We start from the raw sequence: 22,539 nt of genomic DNA, 5'->3' as shown, positions 1-22,539 counted from the left end.
TCAGAGGTGCTTGCAGCGATTACCACGGGACACTGAGACCCAGGGGCCTCTTAGGGCAGGGCTGACGGGAAGCCATTGCTGTCTGCTCCACCCTGAGACTCCGCCCCATCCAAGCTGAGCACAAAGGATTTTGCAAGTCTTGTCTCATAAGGGTGTCTCCAGCACAGAAGTTCTCCCAGCATAGACATAGCTGATCCTCACAGCCAAATAAATGGCCTGGAAGTCAATTCCTCCAAGTGATACCAACCACAATCAAGGCTTAACTACAACAAGACTGTGCACACAGCCCACAAAGGGGTGCACCAAGAGTGTCCACCTCAGGTAACTAGGGAGGCTGAGCCACTGCGCCCTATAGGACACCTACCACACAAAGCCACTTTATCAACTCAGGGAAGCAGCCAAAATGATGAGACAAAGAAACAGATCACAAATGAAAGAAATGGAGGAAAGCAAACGAATGGCTATAGAGCCTAAAACCACGGTTATAAGGTTTTTCAAGAATTTTCTAGAAAAGGCCGATAAATTTAGCGAGACCCTCGAGGATATGAAAAAGGACCAACTAGAAATTAAACATACACTGACTGAAATAAAAAATATTATATAGAGATCCAACAGCAGACTAGAGGATCACAAGAATCAAGTCAAAGATTTGAAATACAAAGAAGCAAAAAACACCCAACCGGAAAAACAAAAAGAAAAAAGAATCCAAAAATATGAAGATAGTGTAAGGAGCCTCTGGGACAACTTCAAGCGTACCAACATCAAAATTATGGGGGTGCCAGAGAAGAGAGAGAGCAAGATACTGAAAACCTATTTGAAGAAATAATGACAGAAAACTTCTCCCACCTGGTGAAAGAAATAGACTTACAAGTTCAGGAAGCGCACAGAACCCCAAACAAAAGAAATCCAAAGAGGACCACAAAAAGACACATCATAATTAAAATGCCAAGAGCAAAAGACAGAGAGAGAATATTAAAAGCAGCAAGAGAAAAACAGTTACCTACAAGGGAGCACCCATACGATTGTCAGCTGATTTCTCAACAGAAACTATGCAGGCCAGAAGGGAGTGGCGAGAAATATTCAAAGTGATGAAGAGCAAGAACCTACAATCCAGCAAAGCTATCATTAAGCATTGAAGGTCAGATAAAGAGCTTCACAGATAAGAAAAAGCTAAAGGAGTTCATCACCGCCAAACCAGTATATGAAATGCTGAAAGGTATTCTTTAAGAAGAGGAAGAAGAAAATGGTAAAGATAAAAATTATGAACAACAGCCCTAATCGGTTTGGCTCAGTGGAAAGAGCGTCGGCCTGCGGACTGAAAGGTCCCAGGTTCGATTCCGGTCAAGGGCATGTACCTTGGTTGTGGGCACATCCCCAGTAGGAGGTGTGCAGGAGGCAGCTGATGGGTGTTTCTCTCTCATCAATGTTTCTAACTCTCTATCCTCCCTTTCTCTGTAAAAAATCAATAAAATGTATTTAAAAAAAAATTATGAACAACAAATACATATCTATCAACAAGTGAATCTAAAAATCAAGTGAATAAAAAATCTGATGAACAGAATAAACTGGTGAATATAATAGAATCAGGAGCATAGAAAGGGAGTGGACTGACAATTCTGGGGGGGGGGGGGAAAGGGATGTGGGGGGTGCGGGAAGAGACTGGACAAAAATCATACACCTATGGATGAGGACAGTGGGTGGGAGTACGGGCAGAGGGTGGGGTGGGACCCGGGTGGAGGGTAATTATGGGGGGAAAAAAGAGGAACAACTGTAATAATTTGAATAATAAAGATTTATTAACCTTTTGCACTCAGATGTCGAGATTAAAATTACTTTTAGAATGTATCAATAATTTGAAATATAAAAAAATCCAAATAAATAAGTTTGTATGAAAAGAAGAAACTCCAGTTTTTTATTCTACTCCCACGCTTTGTAAAATCTGGGGTATTTAAAAAATTAAATCCCGAGTAGAATAAAGGAACCGAGAAAAAAGCAAGTGAGTGCAAAGGGTTAAAAATAAAATCTGTTGCCAGATTCTGTCAAATTTCTTGTATTTCCACTCCTACCTCCCCAGTGCTACTCAACAAGTTCAAATCCTGATCATCTCTTGCTTTCATATTGCGAGTCTTCTTGCCTCCAATCTTGCACCTTCTAATTCATCCTTTGCACTGCTTCCAGAGTAATATAAATCACATGCCATTTCCTGGAATGAAGCTGGAATTCCTTACACAGTATTGTAACAGACCCTCAGTATCACCTATGTAACTACCTCTGCAGTATCACCTATGTTCACATACTCACTCACATCCTATGGTTTACTAAAATACCTAAATATAACAAACTGTTGCAGGCAGTTCCTTCTGTCTACAGTCCTGTTCCCTTCTTTTAAGACTTTTCTAACGTCCGTACAAAGCCCTTTCTCACAGTTGTGGAAGACAGTAACCACTTCATCCTTTGTGCCCCCATGCCATCCCGATGTATACATTATTATGGTAGGTAATTCATTTGATCATCTTTCCAGATCTGGATTCAAATAGTAATTCCAAGAATCGTTGTGAAGAAAGAATGAGAGAGCACTGTATAAATAAAGCACCTTCTTCCATAACTAGCATGATAGATGCTTGAAAAAAAAAAGTTGCTGTCACTGCAATTGTTTTCCCTACTCTGTACAAGCTTAAAAAAAAAAAATCTTGATCAAATGAACTGTAAGGTGCTTTACTAACACGGTATGTGTACTTAAACATATTATTAAATTCTAAAATGACTATGATTAGTTGTCTGGAGGGAGAGAAAGGAACCAGGGCAGAAAAGTGGATTTGTAAGAGTGTTGGGAGGGCTCAACAACTGAGAGTATGGGATTAATTTTCTTGTACTTGGCAACCTCCATCCCGTACCACCTTCACCATTTTCATCTACCTGGGCACTGCCACATCATCACTACCGCTCTGATTTAACTGTTGCTGCCAGGGAGTCCCCCACGGGCCCATAGTTTTGTGAATTGCAGATTATGTCCTCCCTCTGTAGGCCGTGACTTGCAGCGGGCAGAGATCTAATCCCTACTACGTCCCCTGTCCGGCCAATGACGCCTTCAAAAAAAAACCATGGAAAGAACGAATAAAACCAAAACAAAAACGCATCACACAAGTCACACACCTCGCACACCATCCCATACATCCATCCCCACAGCCTACGAATATTTGTGCCGGTGACCACGGCCGGACCGACAAGCCAGGCACACGTCCACCCACGCACCCACCCACGCACCCACGCGCGCACCCGCACGCAGCGTGCGCCCCCAGGCCCGCTCGCCTTCCCCGCGGCCGCGGGCCACTCACAGGAAGTTCTCCATCGCGATGCGGACGATGGAGCCTTCCACAAAATGTCCGGACAACGACAGGGGCGGCGCCGAACTCTTCTTCTTGCTCGGGACCTCCGACGAGGGATCTTTCGGAAGAGGTCTCTTGGAGGCCAGGGGCGTTGGGGTCGAGGTCTTCCCGCTCGAAGTCGCCATCCTGGCTTCCCCCTCGGCCCCACGGCGGCTTCCGTTCCCACCGACCAGCGCACTCGGCGCCCTGACGTCCCGCTCCCGCGCGAACTGCGCGGCGCGCGACACTGCCCGTGAGCCCGCCCCGCGCCTGCGCAGTCCAGCCTGGCGGCGTCCGTGGGCACGCCCCGCCCCGCCCCGCCCCGTCCCGGCCCCTGGGAATCCTAATGTGCGGTGCGTGGGGGTGGCTGGAAGATTAGTGGAATTCGGCTACCGGACTTCCTTTTCTGTACATTCCTGCCATTTCCAGATGGTCGTTATTATTTTTTTAATTTAGAAAAAGATGTCCATTTAGTATTTTGAAAGCCCTTGCAGCGCTCTGGGGAAGCCGACCCGCGAGGGGACGGAGGGAGGCGTTGGCAGGAGGACCGAGGCGGGCGACGCGAGACCGGTCTTGGCGTGGATTCCGCCCAAGTTTGCCGGGACTCGCAGGTCTTCGGCTCTTCCTCTTCTCAGTGTGCTTCCGTTTGCTGCCACTCAGGTCCCGGTGTCTTAAAAGGAAACTTCCAAATGGCTCCGTGCCCAATGGCTGCCTTAAAGCATCGTGCGAAGTCTCCCGCGCTCTCCGGCTTGTGAAAAGACTGCATCGCCCAGACTCTTCCTATTTATTCCCTGCTCTCGCTCCCCAAGTCCTTATTAAGACCTCCTCCTCCCGAAGTTTCTAGTAATGCAGGAAGGAGAATGCCCCGGCTTCCTGAGAGGGTGCTTCCACTTAAACCTGCTCGCGTTCGTCCGGTTAACCCCTTCATTCAAGATGAGGGGCACTGCGATCTTCACTCAACTGACAGTGCTTAATCAAGAGGCTTGGGCGGCCTATCTCCCACCTTACTTTGTGGTGTGGGAGAGCGAAAAAGAACAAGCGAACCAACAAACGAAGGGTAATTTCAGGCTGTGGTAGGTGCTACAAGAAACGAAAACAATGACTGTGATGGGGGAGGCAGGGAAGGCCTGTCTGAGGAGGTGATGTCTGAGCTAAAAGCCAAGGAGAAGGAGCCAAGTGCCTAAATGAGCAAAGACTATTATTACAGGCAAGGACGAAGACTAATGTGCAAGCCAGTGGGGTGTTTGAGGAACAAAGGCCGGTGTGGCTGCAGTGGAGTAAACAAGATTGCATGGCACAGCTGAATTTTATTTGAAAAGCAATGGGAAGCCGCTGGATGGTTTTAAGCAGGAGAGGGACAGGATTTGGTTCAAGTTTTAAAGTGACTTCTCTGGTTGCTGTTTGGAGGCGGTCAAAGTAGAAGTGGGTAGGCTATTTAAAAAGCTATTGCAGCCCTAGCCGATTTGGCTCAGTAGTCACAGCTTTGGCCAGCAGACTGAAGGGTCCCTGGTTCGATTCCGGTCAAGGGCCTGCAGACTTTGGTTACAGGCTGGAGCCCCGCCGGCCCAAGGGGCGCATGCAGAAGGCAACCAATTGATATGCGTCTCTCTCACATCCATGTCTCTCTCTCTTTGTCTCTCTCCCTCTCTTCCACTCTTTCTAAAAATAAATAAAAATCAATGGATAAATATTCTTGGGTGAAGATTAACAGTACTTAAATAAATAAAATAGAAAGCAATTGCAGTAGAACCCCAATGCTCCTTTCCCTGGTCTCTGCTTTCTCCTCTCATGCAAGTAGAACCTGCATTCTCTTCAAAGTTATAACCGAAGAAAAAAGAATGAGTAAAAAGCACGTGAACTTGTCATGGTTACTAAAAACTTTTTAAAAAGCAAATTAAAATAAAGAATAATTTGAAAACTCAAATGGCAGAAAAATAATAAAAATACTCAGTGCTTATGAAAGGGCACCATTATACTATTGTTAGATAAGACAAAGTTCTCAGGGTCTGGGCAGTTTTTACTAAATGCTATCTTGCTAGATGCTAAAAGGTAGCACAGTATTTTGAAGACTCAGCTGCAACTTGGTGAGCTTGACCTGAAATTTAGCCAGCTGCAAAGAAGAAAACAATTAACTAAATAGTGCATAACAGCAATGGCTAAACCTCCATTCTGGGAGACAGAACTTTGGATATGAATCCCCTGTCTCCTTTACTTGTTGCAAATAAAACTACCTGAGGACAACCACATCTTGTCCTTGAATAGAATATCCCAGCCAGGGAACCCCTTGAGTTCAATAGCACTATCATTCCTTACATTGCTAATACAAAAAAAAATTAATTACCCTGCTTCAAGAGCCTTAGGAGAGTCAAGTTCTTTGAAGAAATGATTACATCTGGGGGACTCTATCCTGATGGGAAAATAATATAGACAGTGGTAATGAGAATTGAGGGAAGAGAACCAGTCTGATCATTTGTGTACCGTCATCATTTCTATAGTGAATCAAATGGTGCTTATAAACTTGAAACTTAAGAATGAGCCCCTGAACTTGTGATGACCCCACAAGTGCACATACACCATGAGTTCTTGTTTAATCAGCCAGCCAGTTATACTCTACCATCATCCTTTAAAAAGGAAAATTCTGCTTCTAATTACAAAAGCAACATATGCTAAATGCAGTAATTTTTAAAAGAAATTTAAAGTAACTATATAGATGTACCATAATTGATTTAAATCTCTTTTTAAAAAATACTGAGGATATTTTTCCCATTGCTTTCTAGAGAGAGTGCAAGTGAGGGAGGAGTGGGGTGAGAGAGAGAAACATTGAAGTGACATGAGAGAGACACATCGATTGGTTACCTCCTGCACAACCCAGGTTGGGGAACCTGCAACCGAAGTACCTGCCCTTGAGAGGGTCAAATCCAGGACCCTTCAGGTCTGCAGGCTGATGCTCTAACCACTGAGCAACCTGCCAGGGCTAAATGCAGATAAATTGGGAACACACAAAAAAACCAAACACACAAAGGGAATAATTACTCATAATTCCTTTACCCAGACAAGTCACTGTTAAGATTTTGCTGTATTTTTTGACATCTTTTTTACTTGTACATGTATGGTTTGCTCCTTTCATTAGGAAAAAAAAAAATGATACTACACAAATTACATATAGTATTACTTGACCTCCTTTTCTCACTGAATATATTATGAATATCTTTCCATGACATTAATTTCTATGACATAATTTTAAGTAACTATATAGATGTACCATAATTGATTTAAATGTCTTTTGTTGGGCTTTGTATAACTGGAATTCAGCATGAACCAAGGATACTCTGCAGACTATAATGGCTCAGTGCTACCCAACATTCTTTAAAAATTTCATGCACCCTTAAAATTATGCACACTTACCTTGCCACATCTGGATTCTTTAATTCCACTGATGAAAACTGTCTGCATTGCAAAGAGTGGTGGTTACAGAGGCAGAGGGATAAAGTCTTTAGAAAGATTATAAATTAACAAGAATGTGTTGATGAGTGAGTGAGACACAATAGCTAATCCTACACTTCCAGTCATCAGCTGAATTCATCACCCGATCCTTGCTAGCTAATAGATATGGCAAAATAATTGCATTTAACATTCTACAGACCAAGGAGTAAGTGACCAGGGAGCTTTTATATATATTTTTTAATCATCGAGGATATTTTTCCATTGATTTTTAGAGAGAGTGGAAGAAAGAGGGAAAGACAGAAATATCAATGTGAGGAAACACATCTATTGGTTGCCTTCAACATGCACCCTGACCAGGGCCCAGCCCAAGGAAGAGCCTGGAACCGAAGTATGAGCCCTTGACTGGAATCGAACCTGGGACCCTCTGGTCCACAGGCTGACACTTTATTTATTGAGCCAAACCAGCTAGGGCACCAGTGGTCATTTTGAGTGATGGCCTTTCATTCTGCAGAAACTTTAAAACTGACACAAACAGAAAGCTGGCAGAAAGGGGCAGGGTCAAGGATTACACACTTCATTTCACCATTAAAATACCACCTTCAGTGTTTGTTCTCTTTCTTGGCTTCACTTCAAGCCCTTGATAATGGGGCCACAGTAGCAAGAAGGTGGACAAGATGCATGAAGTGGGACTCCACTGAGACGTCTCGAGACATTTTACTATTCTAACAAGAACCCTCACAGGTTAACAGGAATAATCTCCTCTGGTTTATATACCAAGTAAGAGGACATATTATGTTTGCTTTTGGCAAATTCTTAAAGTGAAAAAGTGAACCCTCGGGGCTTGAAAGAGAGGGAAGCAGTCAGATGCTAAAACCTGAGTCCTTGGCACCCAGGGACAAACCTCGCACTCCCTCCACCTTTCTGCCATGTACACTTTCTAACTGACCTAGTTAAAGAACTCCTGGGGAAGATCTAGGCAGGGATGAGGAGTTCCGAGCACCCTTCCCCAAGGGACCTAAAACCCCATAGAGCAAGCTTCTGCTAGAGATAAGTTATTTCTAACATAATACAAAACAATTAAAATACCTACTTATACTGCCGTCATATTAGTATTAGAGTTGTTTGTAGTAATAGCTATAGTATTAGTAGTAATAGCTAAAACCAACAGCACTTACCATACACCAAACTACGGTTCTAAGCACTTTTTCATAATTCATTTTATATTCTGTATCAGTGTCTCAACAGATTTGCCCCTTTCCAAAATTTCCATCTCTTGGATACAAAAACCAACTGAAAGACTAAAAAAATCATTAGGAATTAATATTAGATTTCAGAGGTTCTTTGTTATGTGTCATGATAGAAAGCCTAGAGCTAAACCGGCCTTCATTTCTTTTGAGAATATAAAATTGGAGAACAGTATTAACTTGCTCCAGAAGGAATTTACCTTTAATTCCTTCATGAACAAGGTGCTAAATCACCATGTGCAATCCCCTCTGCAAGTCCTTGCAAAGTGAATTGATAGTCCTTCTTGCCCAGGCTAGGTCAGGAGCATCTGGGGTGAGAGCAAGGGTTTCTTCTCACTCCCTGTTACTTCCCAAAGGAAAGAAAGTGGGTAATTGTTAGAACTGTGGAGAATCTGTTGAAATTAGTTATGTGAATTATTAAAATTCAGTTCTGTGGTATTAGTCACCAAGAGTGACATTTCATCCCGGCATCTCAACAAGCTGGGGTATTGCTGAACTCTCCGATAAACTTGGTGGTTTTAATTTCTCACTTCCACAGCTTTGATTGGTAATAATAAAACTCTTTTTTAATAATTAAAGTTGTGTTTTTGGAAGTTTGAAAATCCAAAAGAGCACTAAACAGAAACTAACAACCATTCATCCATGTATCTATAATAATAAAAGTATAATATGCTAATTAGACCGGACAGCCAAACCACCTTCTGGACGTCATTCCGGATGTCCTTCCAGACAAAGCCATGGCAGCAGGGGCTAAGGCAGAGGCGATTAGGGGTGGTCAGGCAGGCAGGCGAGCAGTTAGGGGCAATCAGACAGTCAGAGTGGTTAGGGGTGATCAGGCATGTAGCCAAAGTGGTTATGAGCGATCAGGCAGGCAGGCAGGCGAGCAGTTAGGGGTGATGAGGCAGACAGGCAGAGATGGTTAGAGGTGATGAGGCAGGCAAGCGAGCCATTAGGGGCGATCAGGCAGGAAGGTGAGCAGTTAGAGACAATGAGGCAGGCAGGTGAGCAGTTAGGGGTGATGAGGCAGGCAGGCGAGTAGTTAGGGGTGATGAGGCAGGCAGGCAAGTGGTTAGGAGTGGACAGGCAGGCAGGCAGGTGAGCAGTTAGGAGCCAGTGGTCCCAGATTGCGAGAGGGATGTCTGACTGCCAGTTTAGGCCCGATCCCGTAGGGCCTAAACTGGCAGTCAGACATCCCCCAAGCGGAAGGTGGCCAGGAGCTAAGAATTGTGGGAAGCCTCTAAAAGCTGGAAATGGCTGCCCTGGCCGGGTGGCTCAGTTGGCTGGAGCATCATCCCATGCACCAAAGGGTTTCTAGTTTGATTCCCAGTCAGGATACATACCTAGGTTGTGGGTTCGACCTCTGGTCAGGGCACCTGTGGGAGGCAACCTATTGATGTTTCTCTTTCACATCAATGTCTCTCTCTCCCCTCCCCCTCCCTGTTCTCTCTCTAAAAAAATGACAAATAAAAAAAGCTGGAAATGTATTTTCCCAGAGCTTTCCTTAAAGAGACACACAACCCTGCCAACACATTGACTTTAGCCTCATGCATTCCATTTTCAGAATTCTAACTTCCAGATGTGCAAGATAATACATGTGCTGTTTTGTGACACAAATAGTGTAGCAGAGTGTAGTAACTTGTTACAGCCACAACAGGAAATGAATGCAAATATAGAGTCTATTTCAATAAGTGATGAGAGAACTTGGCAATTTTACTGGATATCATCCCAGATGAATCAAAGACTTAAAGGTGATAGGCAAACATTTAATTTTTTAGAAGAAACCACATGGGAACATCTTTCAAAACACAAGGTAAGGAAGAGTTTCTTAAATGAGACAAAATATACATAAATCATTAATAAAATTAAAAGATTATTAGTTAATATATAATAAAAACGAAGGTCTTTCATGAGTGGGGCTAAGGAATGTGGGAAGCCTCTAAAAGCTGGAAATGGCTGCCCTGGCCGGGTGGCTCAGTGGGCTGGAGTATCATCCCATGCACCAAAGGGGAGGGGGGAGTCACAGCTAAAAAAGAAAAAAAGACACTTGCAACCTTTAATACAAACAGAAGCTTAATATCTGGAATATTAGAGAATCCCTACAAAAATATACGAATATGATACATACCCTCCTCCCCAACAACCCTTTAAGAATCAGGAGGAACAAAATCTCTGAGTGGGGAGTGAGATAGGGTATGTGGCCAAAGGGCTTTAATCGATAAGGGCTATAAGGGCTATCAAGGAGATAGTGAGGCAACCCCACCTCCCTCATGGATTTATGGCTTAGCACCTGCAGAAGACCAGTTCGATTCAACATGGTGACTAATTTCACCTTGTGGGAACCTCTAGTCTCACTATACACTCAATGTAATATTAGCATACTACATGACATCACCATAATCAAAACAGAAAGCTAAGGACACAAGGTGTTATCTAGGGGGCTCGTCCAAGAAGTCTCCACCCCTTCCCCCCAGAAAAATCCTGAATATTCTTCCCCCTTCTTGAATGCCTTACCCTTCGATGAAATGAGCCTCAATGAAAGAAGTAAATCCCACTAGGGAGGGGCTGCTCTGTCGGTGGAGTAGCCACTCTCTGCCTCACTGCTTCACTAATAAACTCTCTTTAATATTAAATTCTAAAAATAAATAAATAAACAATTTAAAAAGAGAGCAAGAAAATGATACATAGTTCAATTAAACAAATGGGCAAAATAGGCATTTTACATGAATAGACATAGGACATATAAGATGCTCAATTTAACTCATAATTAGAAAAATGCAAATTAAAACCTCAATGAAATACAATTTCATAATTATTAGACTGGCAAAAATTAAAGTCTGACACTAGCAAGTTTTGGCATCATCTATACTGGTAAGGATAGTGTAGGTTAGTGTAACCACTTGGGAAGCAGTTTTTCATCATTGAGTTAAGTGTACATATCATACAAACCTGCAATTTATGTATTAGCTATATAACCATAAGGAATTATTTCCCATGGGTACCTGGCTATTTGTATGAGAATATTTTAGCAGCACTATTCACAATAGCAAAGCACTAAGAACAACCCAGGTATCCATCAATGATAGAATGGGTTAATTACAAGTATAATCATGTAATGGAAAACCATACCATAGAGAAATGAACTACAGCTAGAAATGCAACATGGCTGAATCCCCAAAACATAATTTTGAGCAAAAAGGCAAATTATACATGACTATATATATATATAGTGAATTTTTATATGTGGTACTTTTACTATCATTGATATATATACTCATTTATTATCATTGATTCATGAATATGTATAAATTCATTTTACTATCATTGATAGATATAAATGTGTGTGTATATATACATATAACCATATAAAACATGATTTCTTCCTTGTTTATCTGAAAATATTATTTTGCCCTTTTGAATGATAAAATTCTCAGTTGACATTTATTTTCTCTCAACATGTTAAAAATATTATTACACTGTCTTCACACTTTCCTCATGATTGAGAAGTTTGATTTTAAATTTTCATTCCTCTGTAGTTCATCTGTCTTTTCATTCTAGTTACATTTCAATCTCTTTGCCTTTGGCATTCCATAATTTCATAATGATGTATCTAGGAATGGATTTATTTTGACTTATATTCCTCAGAATTTGTTGAATTTCCTGATTTTGAGCATTTTTAGGCATGTCCAATTCTTAAATAGTCTCAAATATTCTCCCTTTGAATATACCCTCCCTCCATTCTGTCTTTCTGGAGCTCTTATTTTAATATACTAGTATGTATATATTAATACACTAGTACGTATGTATATATGAATACACTAGTATGAAAGACAGAATGAATGATAGTCTCATTCATTGTATCCTTTATATTTTTTCACTTTTTTATCTTTCTATATATTGCATTCTGGTTTATTATCTTATATTCTAGCTCACCATGTCTCTTCTATTTTATGCAGCTAACTAAATATTTGTCTTTTCCACGGACTCTTTCATTTTAATGACTGTATTTTTCATGTTAGAAGTTCTGTTTGGTTCCCTTTAACATCTACCTGCTTGTTTTTCATAGAGTACTGTTTTGTTCTGTTATGTTTTCAATGCTTTTATTAGGGGGGGGTCTAATTATTTAAAAAATAGTTAAAGTATCTATCAAAAAGTTTCATTCTATTGCCTGGCCAGCGTGGCCCAGTGGTTGAGCGTCGACCCACGAAGCAGGAGGTCCCGGTTTGGTTCCGGGTCATGGCACATGCCTGGGTTGTGGGCTCGACCCCCCATTGTGGGGCGTACAGGAGGCAGCCAATCAATGATTCTCTCTCTCTTTCTGAAATCAATAAAAAAATATTTTAAAAAATTTCATCCTATGACGTCTTGGGTATCTAATTCTGCTGTTCATTGATGGTTGATTTTTGCTTCTAGTGGACTGTTTCACTAAATGTTTTGTAATTTTGGATTGTGTGCCCTTTTCCCATGCAGTTTTACACGTGGGGAACATGTACAGTCAGGGTTCGGCGCATGGCTCTCTAAAGGAGGTTTTTATGTGGTTTTTCCAGGTACTCTACACGTATCACAGGCCAGGGACATATTTTCATGTTAAAGTGTGAGTGTGTGGATTTACAGACCATGAAATTTTGATGGACCAAAGAGATTATATCCTTTGTGATTTTTTTTAAAAAATCCACATACATATTTGTACTAAACTAAATGCTTTCACTGAGCTTTTGTTTACTTAATCCACATTTGTCGAGCATGCTAGGCTGTGAGAGCACCACCACTGACTGAGCGTTGTTGAGGAGATGGACATGAAAACAAGAAGTTAGGTTTAGCACGATAAATTGTGCTAGGGGCATATGTACAGGGTAAGTAGCCCAGAAGAAGCATTAATAGTGGCTGGATTAGGAAGAACAAAGGGGAAGGCGTTGCCCAGGTGCTGGGTAAAATGGGCCGTGTATTGTCAGTAATAAGAAAAAATTGAAAAAAGGACAAGATTATATGGTTGCTTTCTCCTTAAGATGGCACTATAAACTCACAATTCCTTTGTAGAGAAAGAATACAAATAACTGTGATTTATCCAAAAATTTCACTCAAACCTTATAAACTTGAATGGCTCTTGTGTGTAAGATACTAAATGCTTCCGTGTGATATTTGCATTTAATCTTCACAGCAACCTAAAGAGGCAGAGTCAAGTATATGCCCCATTTTGCAGACCAGAAATAGAAGTCGGAGAGGGTGTAAGTGACTTGTCCTCAGTCAGAAAGCCTGTAAAAGCAAAACCTGGATTTAAACGGAAACAGCCTGAATCTGGAACCGTGCACTTAATCACTATGCTGTATCACCTCTTTATAGTAATCCACATGATAAAAATGCCACCACATTAGCATGATCAGTTACTAAAACTCGTTAGTTCTCCCAGTTCTAGTTAAATCACACAGGAAAACATGTCCCCGTCTGGCAATAAGTCAGAGTCCATGTTAGTAGGTTTCCATTGGTTGCTCTGCCCAGACTTCAACCAAGAAGCTGGCCTGTCGTCCCTGGTCAGATGCTCTCCCCTAGGCCCTCTCATAGCACCCTAAGCATATGATGTTTTGGTGCTTAGCACTCTGAACTGTGCTGACAGGTTTAGATCTCTGCTTTGCTCACTGATATGTGAGCATCTTTGTAACCCACAGGCTTGGTATAATGCTTGTGGCATAGATTTCTCAAGTCTTTGCTGAACCTTTTCTTCTTCCACATCAAACCAGCCCTTGCATCACAGCCACTATTTTCTCAGCCTCCCCCTTTTCACTACCTTCACACCTAGACAGCAAATTATAGGAGAGAAGACAATTGTGTGAAAAAGTAGTTTCTATCGGAAACACTTGTGTGTTTAGGTGAAAATTGGAATAAATGCAAACACTGGGGATAAATGTTAAGTGCTACCTGTTAAGTTAGTATGCCTTCCTCCCAGGATATTTCTAAATCCGAGAAAACTATACCGTGTTTACTATCCTTCCGTATTTCCCATCCAGGTGAAGTTTAGTTCAAATGAATGCCAAAGGCAACCTGGAAAAGGAAGAGAAGCATCCAAGAAGCAAATCCTGCAAAATCCTCCCATGAGGGAGGGTAAATGAATCTGCTCACCTTCCACCTCCTCTCTCCTCTTATAGGAACTTCAGATTGTTTCTGCACAACAAATGGCAATAATGACCTCCTTCCTTTCTGCCCTAAGTCAGTAACTAGTTCCCAACTCCCCCTCACCCAACAAGTCCCAAAGCTGGTGTCCCAAGTAGTATTCCTGACTCTGCAATCTTTGGGGCAATTTTGGTAGCCAATAAATCCTCTTGAGTGAGGGAAACTTGGAACCTTTTGCTAGAGTTTAAATTAGTACTGTGGATGGAGCTGTAAAGAGAGTTAGGTTCAGAAGGCAGTCTGATGAGGATTAAAACACAAGTTTGGCAGTGAAACAGACCCAGGTGCAAAATTAGGCCCTGCCCAGCCGGTGTGGCTCAGTGGTTGAGCATTGACCTATGAACCAGGAGGTCATGGTTCGATTCCCGGTCAGGGCACATGTCTGTGTTGCAGGCTCAATCGCCAGTAGGGGGCGAGCAGGATGCAGTTGATCAATGATTCTCTCTCATCATTGATGTTTCTATCTCTCTCTCCCTCTCCCTTCCTATCTGAAATCAATAAAAACTATTTTACAAACAAACAAAAAATCTAGGCCCTGCACTAGCAGCTGTACTTGAACAGTATCACTATCCCTATTTATAATGGAAATATCCCTAGATCTATTTCATGGGCTATCAGAATGATAATATGAGTGAATTCCTGTAAAGCTCTTTGCACAATGCCTAAAAATAGTTAAGTATTCAATAAATGTTAGCTAGATTACTATGGATTTATGTAATTCATAAGCAAGGAGGCTAGTGAATGAATTCATTCATTCACCACTATTAAAAACCCCTTACTATGCACTAGATACTAGGTCCTAGAGACACAATCTTCATTTCTTTATTCAGCAGATATAACTAAGCTCTGGACAGAAATTACATTTTGAGGAAATTATACAGTCTAGTTTGCTGTTGAATTGGTCAACATCTTGAAATCTTCCTTTCCCAGTGATTCAACTCTAGGGATTTCCCTGCTATGATAATTAATCATCATGACTGGAATGGATTTGGTTTACAAAATTTTGCTTTACTATGAAAGTTTATTTTATTTTCTCCATAAATCTCAGAGTGTTTATTTTGCATAGTTGAGTATTTTCTTTTTCTAAGTAATGTGGTGTTCAGGGAGATATGATGTTCTTTATAGATTAATTTATGGATTTTGATGGGAAATCCTCTATCAGAACAATGTATTTGGGGGTACACAAAGCAGTAAGAGGTATGGGCTTTGGGGGCAGAGAGACCTGATGCCGAGTTCCTTTACTTAGCAGCTATATTATTTTTCATTCTTCTGAGCCTTGGTTTTCTTATCTTTGAAAAGGGATAATAATATCTCCAGCTACAAGGATGTTGAAGGGATTAAATTCATCCATCCATCCATCCATCCATGCACCCACCTATCCATCCTTCCATCCATTCATGCAAGTATTGATTGAGCACCTATTATATACTAGACATTCTTCTGGGTACTGAGACTACAAAGGTAAACAAAACAAGCCAGAGTCCTTATCCTCATACAGTTTATATTCTAAAAAGATAAAGTTTGGGGGGACATTGAGATTGTTTATGTGAAATAAAATACTTAAAAATCAATTATTCCATCAATGTATGCAGTGCTATGTCACTAGTAAAAGGCTTAAGAAGCAGTTAGTATATAGACCAATGGAATAGAATAGAGAACCCAGAAATCGACCCAAACCACTATGATCAATTAATATTTGACATAGGAGGCAAGAACATACAATGGAGTCAAGATAGTCTCTTCAATAAATGGTGTTGGGAAAATTGGACAGATACATGCAAAAAAATGAAACTAGACCACCAACTTACACCATACACAAAAATAAACTCAAAATGGATAAAGTTCTTAAATGTAAGACGGGAAACCATAAAACTATTAGAGATACCCACAGGCAGCAAAATCTCAGACATATGCCGAAGCAATATCTTCACCGATACAGCTCCTAGAGCCATGGACATTAAAGAGAAAATAAACAAATGGGACCACATCAAAATAAAAAGCTTTTTCACAGCAAAAGAAACCATCAACAAAACAACAAGAAAGCCCACTGCATGGGAGAACATATTTGCCAATGTTATCACTGATAAGGGTTTAATCTCCAACATTTACAGGGAACTCATACAACTTAACAAAGGGAAGATAAACAACCCAATCAAAAAATGGGCAACGGATCTAAATAGATACTTTTCGAAAGAGGACATAAGGAAGGCCAGGAGACATATGAAAACATGCTCAAAGTCACTAATTATCTGAGAGATGCAAATCAAAACAACAATGAGGTACCATCTCACACCTGTCAGAATGGCTATCATCAACAAATCAACAAACGACAAGTGCTGGCGAGGATGCGGAGAAAAAGGAACCCTCGTGCACTGCTGGTGGGAATGCAGACTGGTGCAGCCACTGTGAAGAACAGTATGGAGTTTCCTCAAAAAACTAAAAATGGAACTCTCATTTGATCCAGTAATCCCACTTCTAGGAATATATCCCAAGAAACTAGAAACACCAATCAGAAAGGATATATGCACCCCTATGTTCATAGCATCACAATTTACCACAGCTAAGATTTGGAAACAGCTTAAGTGCCCATCAGCAGATGAGTGGATTAAAAAACTGTGGTACATCTACACAATGGAATACTACGCTGCGGTAAAAAAGAAGGAATTCTTACCATTTGCAACAGCATGGATGGAACCGGAGAGCATTATGCTAAGCGAAATAAGCCAGTCAGAGAAAGATAAATATCCCATGATCTCACTCATTTGTGGAATATAATGAACAACATAAACTGATGAACAAAAACAGATCCAGAGACAGAGACAGAGAAGCATCGATCAGACCATCAAACCTCAGAGGGAAGGTAGGAGAGGGTGGAGGTAAGGGGGAGAGATCAACCAAAGGACTTGTACGCATGCATATAAGCCTAACAAATGGACACAGACACCAGGGGGTGAGGGCTTGAGTGGGGGGGAGAGTGGGCGAGGAGAGGTCAATGAGGGGGATAAGGACACATATGCAATATCTTAATCAATAAAGAAAAAAAATTAAAAAATAAAATAAAATGTCTGATATAAAAAAAAAGAGAAGCAGTTAGTTATGGCAGAGTAGAAATTCAAATTGGAATCTGCAATTAAGTAGTAAAGATATTCTGACAACAAAAAATAATGTAGAAATGAGTTAATTGCCAGTGAAAAAGATTTTCAAATTACCTTTTATTAGGTAATCTTATAATTTCATAACAGCTGTTTAGGTATATAAACATGTATATACAATTTTCTAAACATGAAAAGCAGTAGTTTATTATTTCTGCTGGCATTTATATTACTCAAAACCTTACCAAAAACATTTGTTATAAAAATCAATAAAATTGTTTGACACACCTAAAAAAAATTTGGGGCATGTGTACATAATTATTTTCAAGCTTGCTTTATAAAAAAAGAGTGCAATTTCTATCCATGTGTTCATAGTGACTTTCAAAAGTAGTTTAAGGGGTGGGGGGAAGAAGGTAGCATTGCCTTGTAATACAGCATTAATTAATACTGACTTAACCTGGGACACTCATAAAAGATCCTTTGTTATCTAACATGTAGTAAAAATATTTAAAAATCAAAACTCCATTTCCATGAATAAAACATAGAAAATAAGACTTTACATTCTTAGGCTAACTTGTTACCATAAAAACTGCATTCATTTTGCAGATATTACTGACACCCACATTATTTCTTTAAACATATTACGATATTTGAAATTCAAATGGAAACCCACAGACTTCTCCTCCTCCCAATACATTCACTGAATGCAGATTTAAGTGAGCACATCTCATTTTGATTGTGCCTTTTACTTGTGTGCTTTAAAAATGACTATAGTATAGTACATTTGTGTTTTTAACTGGTACCAGAATTAAGATGAGTGATCTATGCAAAACCAGCAGCCTGTACTTCTAGTAACAGTTGTCATATGAAGAAAAAAAAAAAAAAAAAAGAAAGCCCTGAGTCAGTATTTTTTGCAAAAGTAATGAAGAAGAGTACTCTGACGTCATTTTATAACTTATAAAATAGTTAAGACTGTCCAGTATTCATTTGTGTTGTTTTCATTTTGATTGAAGAGGTAATGCTTTTGTTTAGTTAATCCAATTCAGGTTATTTCTTAATATTCAATTTCATTTAAATCCTCAGAATATCCTGATGACTGCTGAGTTATATCTTCCATTTCTGTCAGGAGATAAATAGACAATAATAGTTCCCTCCATTTTTATTGTAGAAAAATACCGAATTTGCATTCTTATCATTTGAGACTGTTGCAAAATCCCTTTTCAATCAAGGTTATATAATTGGGAAAAATACTGTTACCTGCACAGGGTCCTGCTTGGAATTTAACATCATCAATGGCAATATCACTTCTTATTGACATTCCCCGAATGGCCTCAAAAATTATCTGAAAAGTAAGAAAGTTTGAATTTAGAAATAGAGTCATCCTGATAAAAAAAAGACCGATCAGGGACAGATCCAGGTTATATGGGCCTAGAAGCTTAGCCTGTTCTTAGGGCTCCCTTTAAGAAAGAGAATACAAAATCACAACTTCAAATTTAGGTACTAAAGAGAATACTTATTTCTAATGTAAAGAAATTCACAACAAATTACTGGAGCCGGGGAAATTCAGAGCCCTTTCTCCTGAGAAAATACCTTTAGGTAATTTCCTAGAAACGCTCACCTTGCAATGCTTCCTGGTGAGGACCTGGCTTCCCTTTCCCTCCTAGAACATTCCACTCCTAGCACTCAGGGCCTATGAGGGTGATGGGCCCAGAAGTGCAGGCTCTCCATAAATCTGCCTTTGATCCTGACGCTAGGTTGAAGAACTTAATATAACTGATGAGACCCATGTATGAACAGCAAAGCACAATCATTAAATTTATAAAAAAGGCAATGTTTCACTTATCGTGTTACAGACCATGACATCCAAGAAAGCCCAGGATGAAGAGGAAGCCAGTTTTATGACTTTAGATCCTGAGAAGGAAATAACTAATCCAATATTCAGGTTCTAGGGTAAATCAATTACATTATAATCTCTAAGGCAGCCCAACTATGGTTAATAAACCACTAATTACTCAAGGGAGGCTATGGGTAATAAAAAGTATCCAGAAGACACAGTTTCTCTATTCATTTAATGAGCAAATGACTCCCCAGTGGACTAGTTTATGATTCAAAGTAAATCAAAGCATATAAAGTGGATAATTAATAAACATATGAAATGATCTTGAAATTAATGACTCAAAGAAGCTTTAATAACAAAAAATGTGGCAAAATAACATTAATAGAAATTCTAAGGATACAACCCTAAATAAAGATCCAAATCATTGTCAAGAAGAGTTTTAAAAAATGTCCTAACAAATCTATATAGGAGGGTATATGAGTGTAGTTAATAAGCATTTTGGTTTCCTGAAAAACAATAAAACCTGGTTTTTGACCACCAAGTCTACAATATAAAACACAATAGACAAATTGCTTGATGGAATTATATTCTTAACAGTCTGTGGTTGGGCTAAAACACTTAATTTTATAAAACTTCTTTGAATTTCCTTAATACTTGAGTAATAACTATTTTTAAAAAATATATTTTATTGATTTTTTTTTTTACAGAAAGGAAGGGAGAGGGATAGAGAGTTAGAAACATCAATGAGAGAGAAACATCGATCAGCTGCCTCCTGCACACCCCCAACTGGGGATGTGCCCACAACCAAGGTACATGCCCTTTACCAGAATCGAACCTGGGACTGTTCAGTCCACAGGCCAACGCTCTATCCACTGAGCCAAACTGGTTAGGGCAGAGTAATAACTATTTTATAGCATTATGATTTCCCCCTTGTATTATGGATATACATCCTATCAGTAAATAATTGTGGTTATTTAAGAATAAGATAAAAATATTACTTTTTTCTTTTAATTTAAGTATTATTTTTTGAGATGGCTACTAAGTCATAAGGACGTAAATACTTATTAAGTTGTTTGAATCCAATTACTTAATAAATGGAACTGTTAGGTCTTTCTTTTGGTCGAGAGACACCAGAAAACAATTAACTGAGACAAAGGGTACCATGAACAAGAAAATTTGGGCGCCTGGGCTTAGCTGAGGACCCTGGCACATAATGATTCCTAGTAAATGTTAGGCTAATAAACATGAATGGTGTACATATTTCAGTGAGTTGAGAATCTGTCAAATACTTTCTTTCACTTGCAGCAAAATATAAGAAACCAGAGAGGAAAACACCCGAGAGCAGCTGAGGAAGGAAGGGTAAGCCAAAAACCCAAAGGAAGTAAAATCATTTTGTGTTTTTGATCAATAGCCAAGTCAGATTCTGCTTAGCACTTTAATAAATCCCTTAGGAAGGAGTATGTTTAAAATTTTGCTACTTGATAACATTTCCTCTATAGGATAACCTGATGATTGGAATGTCATCAGAGGACACCCATATATTTTCCCTATAGGATGAGTCTCAAATGACAGCAGTACTACAGCATTCTAAAAATCTTCCCCACCTGCCTACCCTTACTGATGATGTACGCATTTACCAGGTCAGCAAGTGGTCAATAAGTACCGTATTTTCCGGCGTATAAGACGACTGGGCATATAGAAGATTTTCCTGGGTTAAAAAGTCATCTTATATGCCGGAAAATACGGTATTTGTTAAAATGACCGAGTTTGGCCTTGTCCTACAGGAGCTAGGTCTGGCTGCCTGATGTAGCTATTGAGAATACCAGGTCTGTCGTGGTGATATCAATTAGAAATCTGAGAGGTTTAGAGAGCATGTTATTTCTAGCAACAATAATTAATCTTTTACTATTTTGGTACTTTAAAGTTTGTAAACCCTTCTACACGCATAATCTTATCGGACCCTCTGACTTGGGTGGTATCATCCTGGCAGGAATCATTGCCCCATTTTGAAAATATATAAGCCACCCCAGAGGGGATGAGATTTCTCCAAGGTCGCCCAGTGCTGGTGACATCCAGGGGAATGAGAGTAATCTGGAACTTCTATGGTGGGAATGAGTGTAGAACAGTGGTTTAGAGATACAAACTTTGGAACCAGTCAGATTTGGGATCAAATTCTCCCCCTGCCACTTACCAGCCGGACACCCGGTTTCCTCATCTGTAAGAAAGAGCTCTAAGATCAATGGGAAGAACGTACGTGTGACTCTGAGCGCTGTAAGTGCCTGGCACATAGAAGATGGCCATTCTACTTGCACATGGGCGTGTGTCTGTGTTATTAGACACTAGGATATTTTGAGGAAATTGGTTCAGTCTCCACACAGTCGTTTGCGAAACCTGAGGGAATCACTAAATCCAGAAGAAAGCCCCCCAGGCAGACTCATATCTGTTTCATCCTAAGCCAAAGAGAATGGACTCTTGCAGATTGTGAGCTATAAATCTCTCAGGCCATTCTGTTCCCTTTGAACTTGAGCACTCCAAGGTGCCAGCCCAGATGCCTCACTACTCTGTGCTCAAAAAGCATTTCAGAGAACCAGCCACCCAGCAAGTCTCATAGATGCAAAGCCCTGTACCCGACCCCCTGGGCGTAGATGCTGAGAAGTCACCCATTCCCCAGAACTCAACTCAGATTCCCTTACTCTTGTGCATCAGCCTCATTTGGGGGTTTTAAAAAACATCAACACGCAGGCTCCACCCGAGAGACAGAGATTCTCCATCGTTAGCATAAATCAGAGTCACCGGGAGGGCTTGTTAAAACACACATTTCTGGGCCCCACCCGCAGAGTTTCTGTCTGAGTGGAGCCTGAGCATGTGCATTTCAGGTGAGTTTCATTTTTTAGGTGAATTTGCACTTCAGGTGTTGCTGCTGGTCTCGGGACCACACTTTGAAAACACCAGAACAGGGTTTGGTGCCGTAAAAGCCTAACAAAATCAATCCATCACCTCTGAATGGTGATCAATTATATTAGCAAGTTCCTGAGTGATCCACTTTCCTTCTGTAAACACACATTAAGTCACTATCAAAATAATCCTTGGGGCCATCTGCTATTCTTTACTAAACTTCTAGGCAGTTTTATCCATGCTGAGGGAATGGGCCACCCCTGGATAATGGCACATCTTCCCTCTGTCATTTGCCTTTAGCAATGCTGCACCCGAGATGGCACTGCCACCTGGCCACCTGAGCTTCTGCAATTCCTCCCCATTTAGACCTGTAGAAAAGTTATTGTGGTTGTAGGTGATATGAAATGAAGTCCTTGCATTTGATACCTTTTCCCAGGAAGACTTAGGCTTAGACCAAGCAGCCTGTGGTTACAGTTGAGAGGCACTGGTCCAGGAGTGCTATC

General features: G+C 40.4%; 2 protein-coding genes across 2 annotated transcripts in view; both read right to left on the bottom strand.

Annotated features, from left to right (window-relative positions):
* Positions 1–3,587, bottom strand: part of SMC5 (structural maintenance of chromosomes 5) — an 81,457-nt gene extending 77,870 nt beyond the window's left edge. The window contains exon 1 of the mRNA XM_008142107.3: positions 3,336–3,587. Within this exon, the coding sequence (XP_008140329.1) occupies positions 3,336–3,511 (176 nt within the window). The 5' untranslated portion in view covers positions 3,512–3,587. The remainder of the gene's footprint in view (positions 1–3,335) is intronic.
* Positions 3,588–17,417: 13,830 nt separating this feature from the next.
* MAMDC2 (MAM domain containing 2) overlaps positions 17,418–22,539 on the bottom strand; it is a 136,021-nt gene continuing 130,899 nt past the window's right edge. The window contains exons 13-14 of the mRNA XM_008142108.3: positions 18,562–18,646; positions 17,418–18,423 (exon numbers count right to left, since the gene is read on the bottom strand). Coding sequence (XP_008140330.2) covers positions 18,359–18,423; positions 18,562–18,646 — 150 coding nt within the window. The 3' untranslated portion in view covers positions 17,418–18,358. The remainder of the gene's footprint in view (positions 18,424–18,561; positions 18,647–22,539) is intronic.

The sequence above is a fragment of the Eptesicus fuscus genome, chromosome 15 (genome assembly GCF_027574615.1).
Source record: "Eptesicus fuscus isolate TK198812 chromosome 15, DD_ASM_mEF_20220401, whole genome shotgun sequence".
NCBI classification, from domain to species: Eukaryota; Metazoa; Chordata; class Mammalia; order Chiroptera; family Vespertilionidae; genus Eptesicus; species Eptesicus fuscus.
This window is presented reverse-complemented; position numbering and strand designations above follow the sequence as displayed.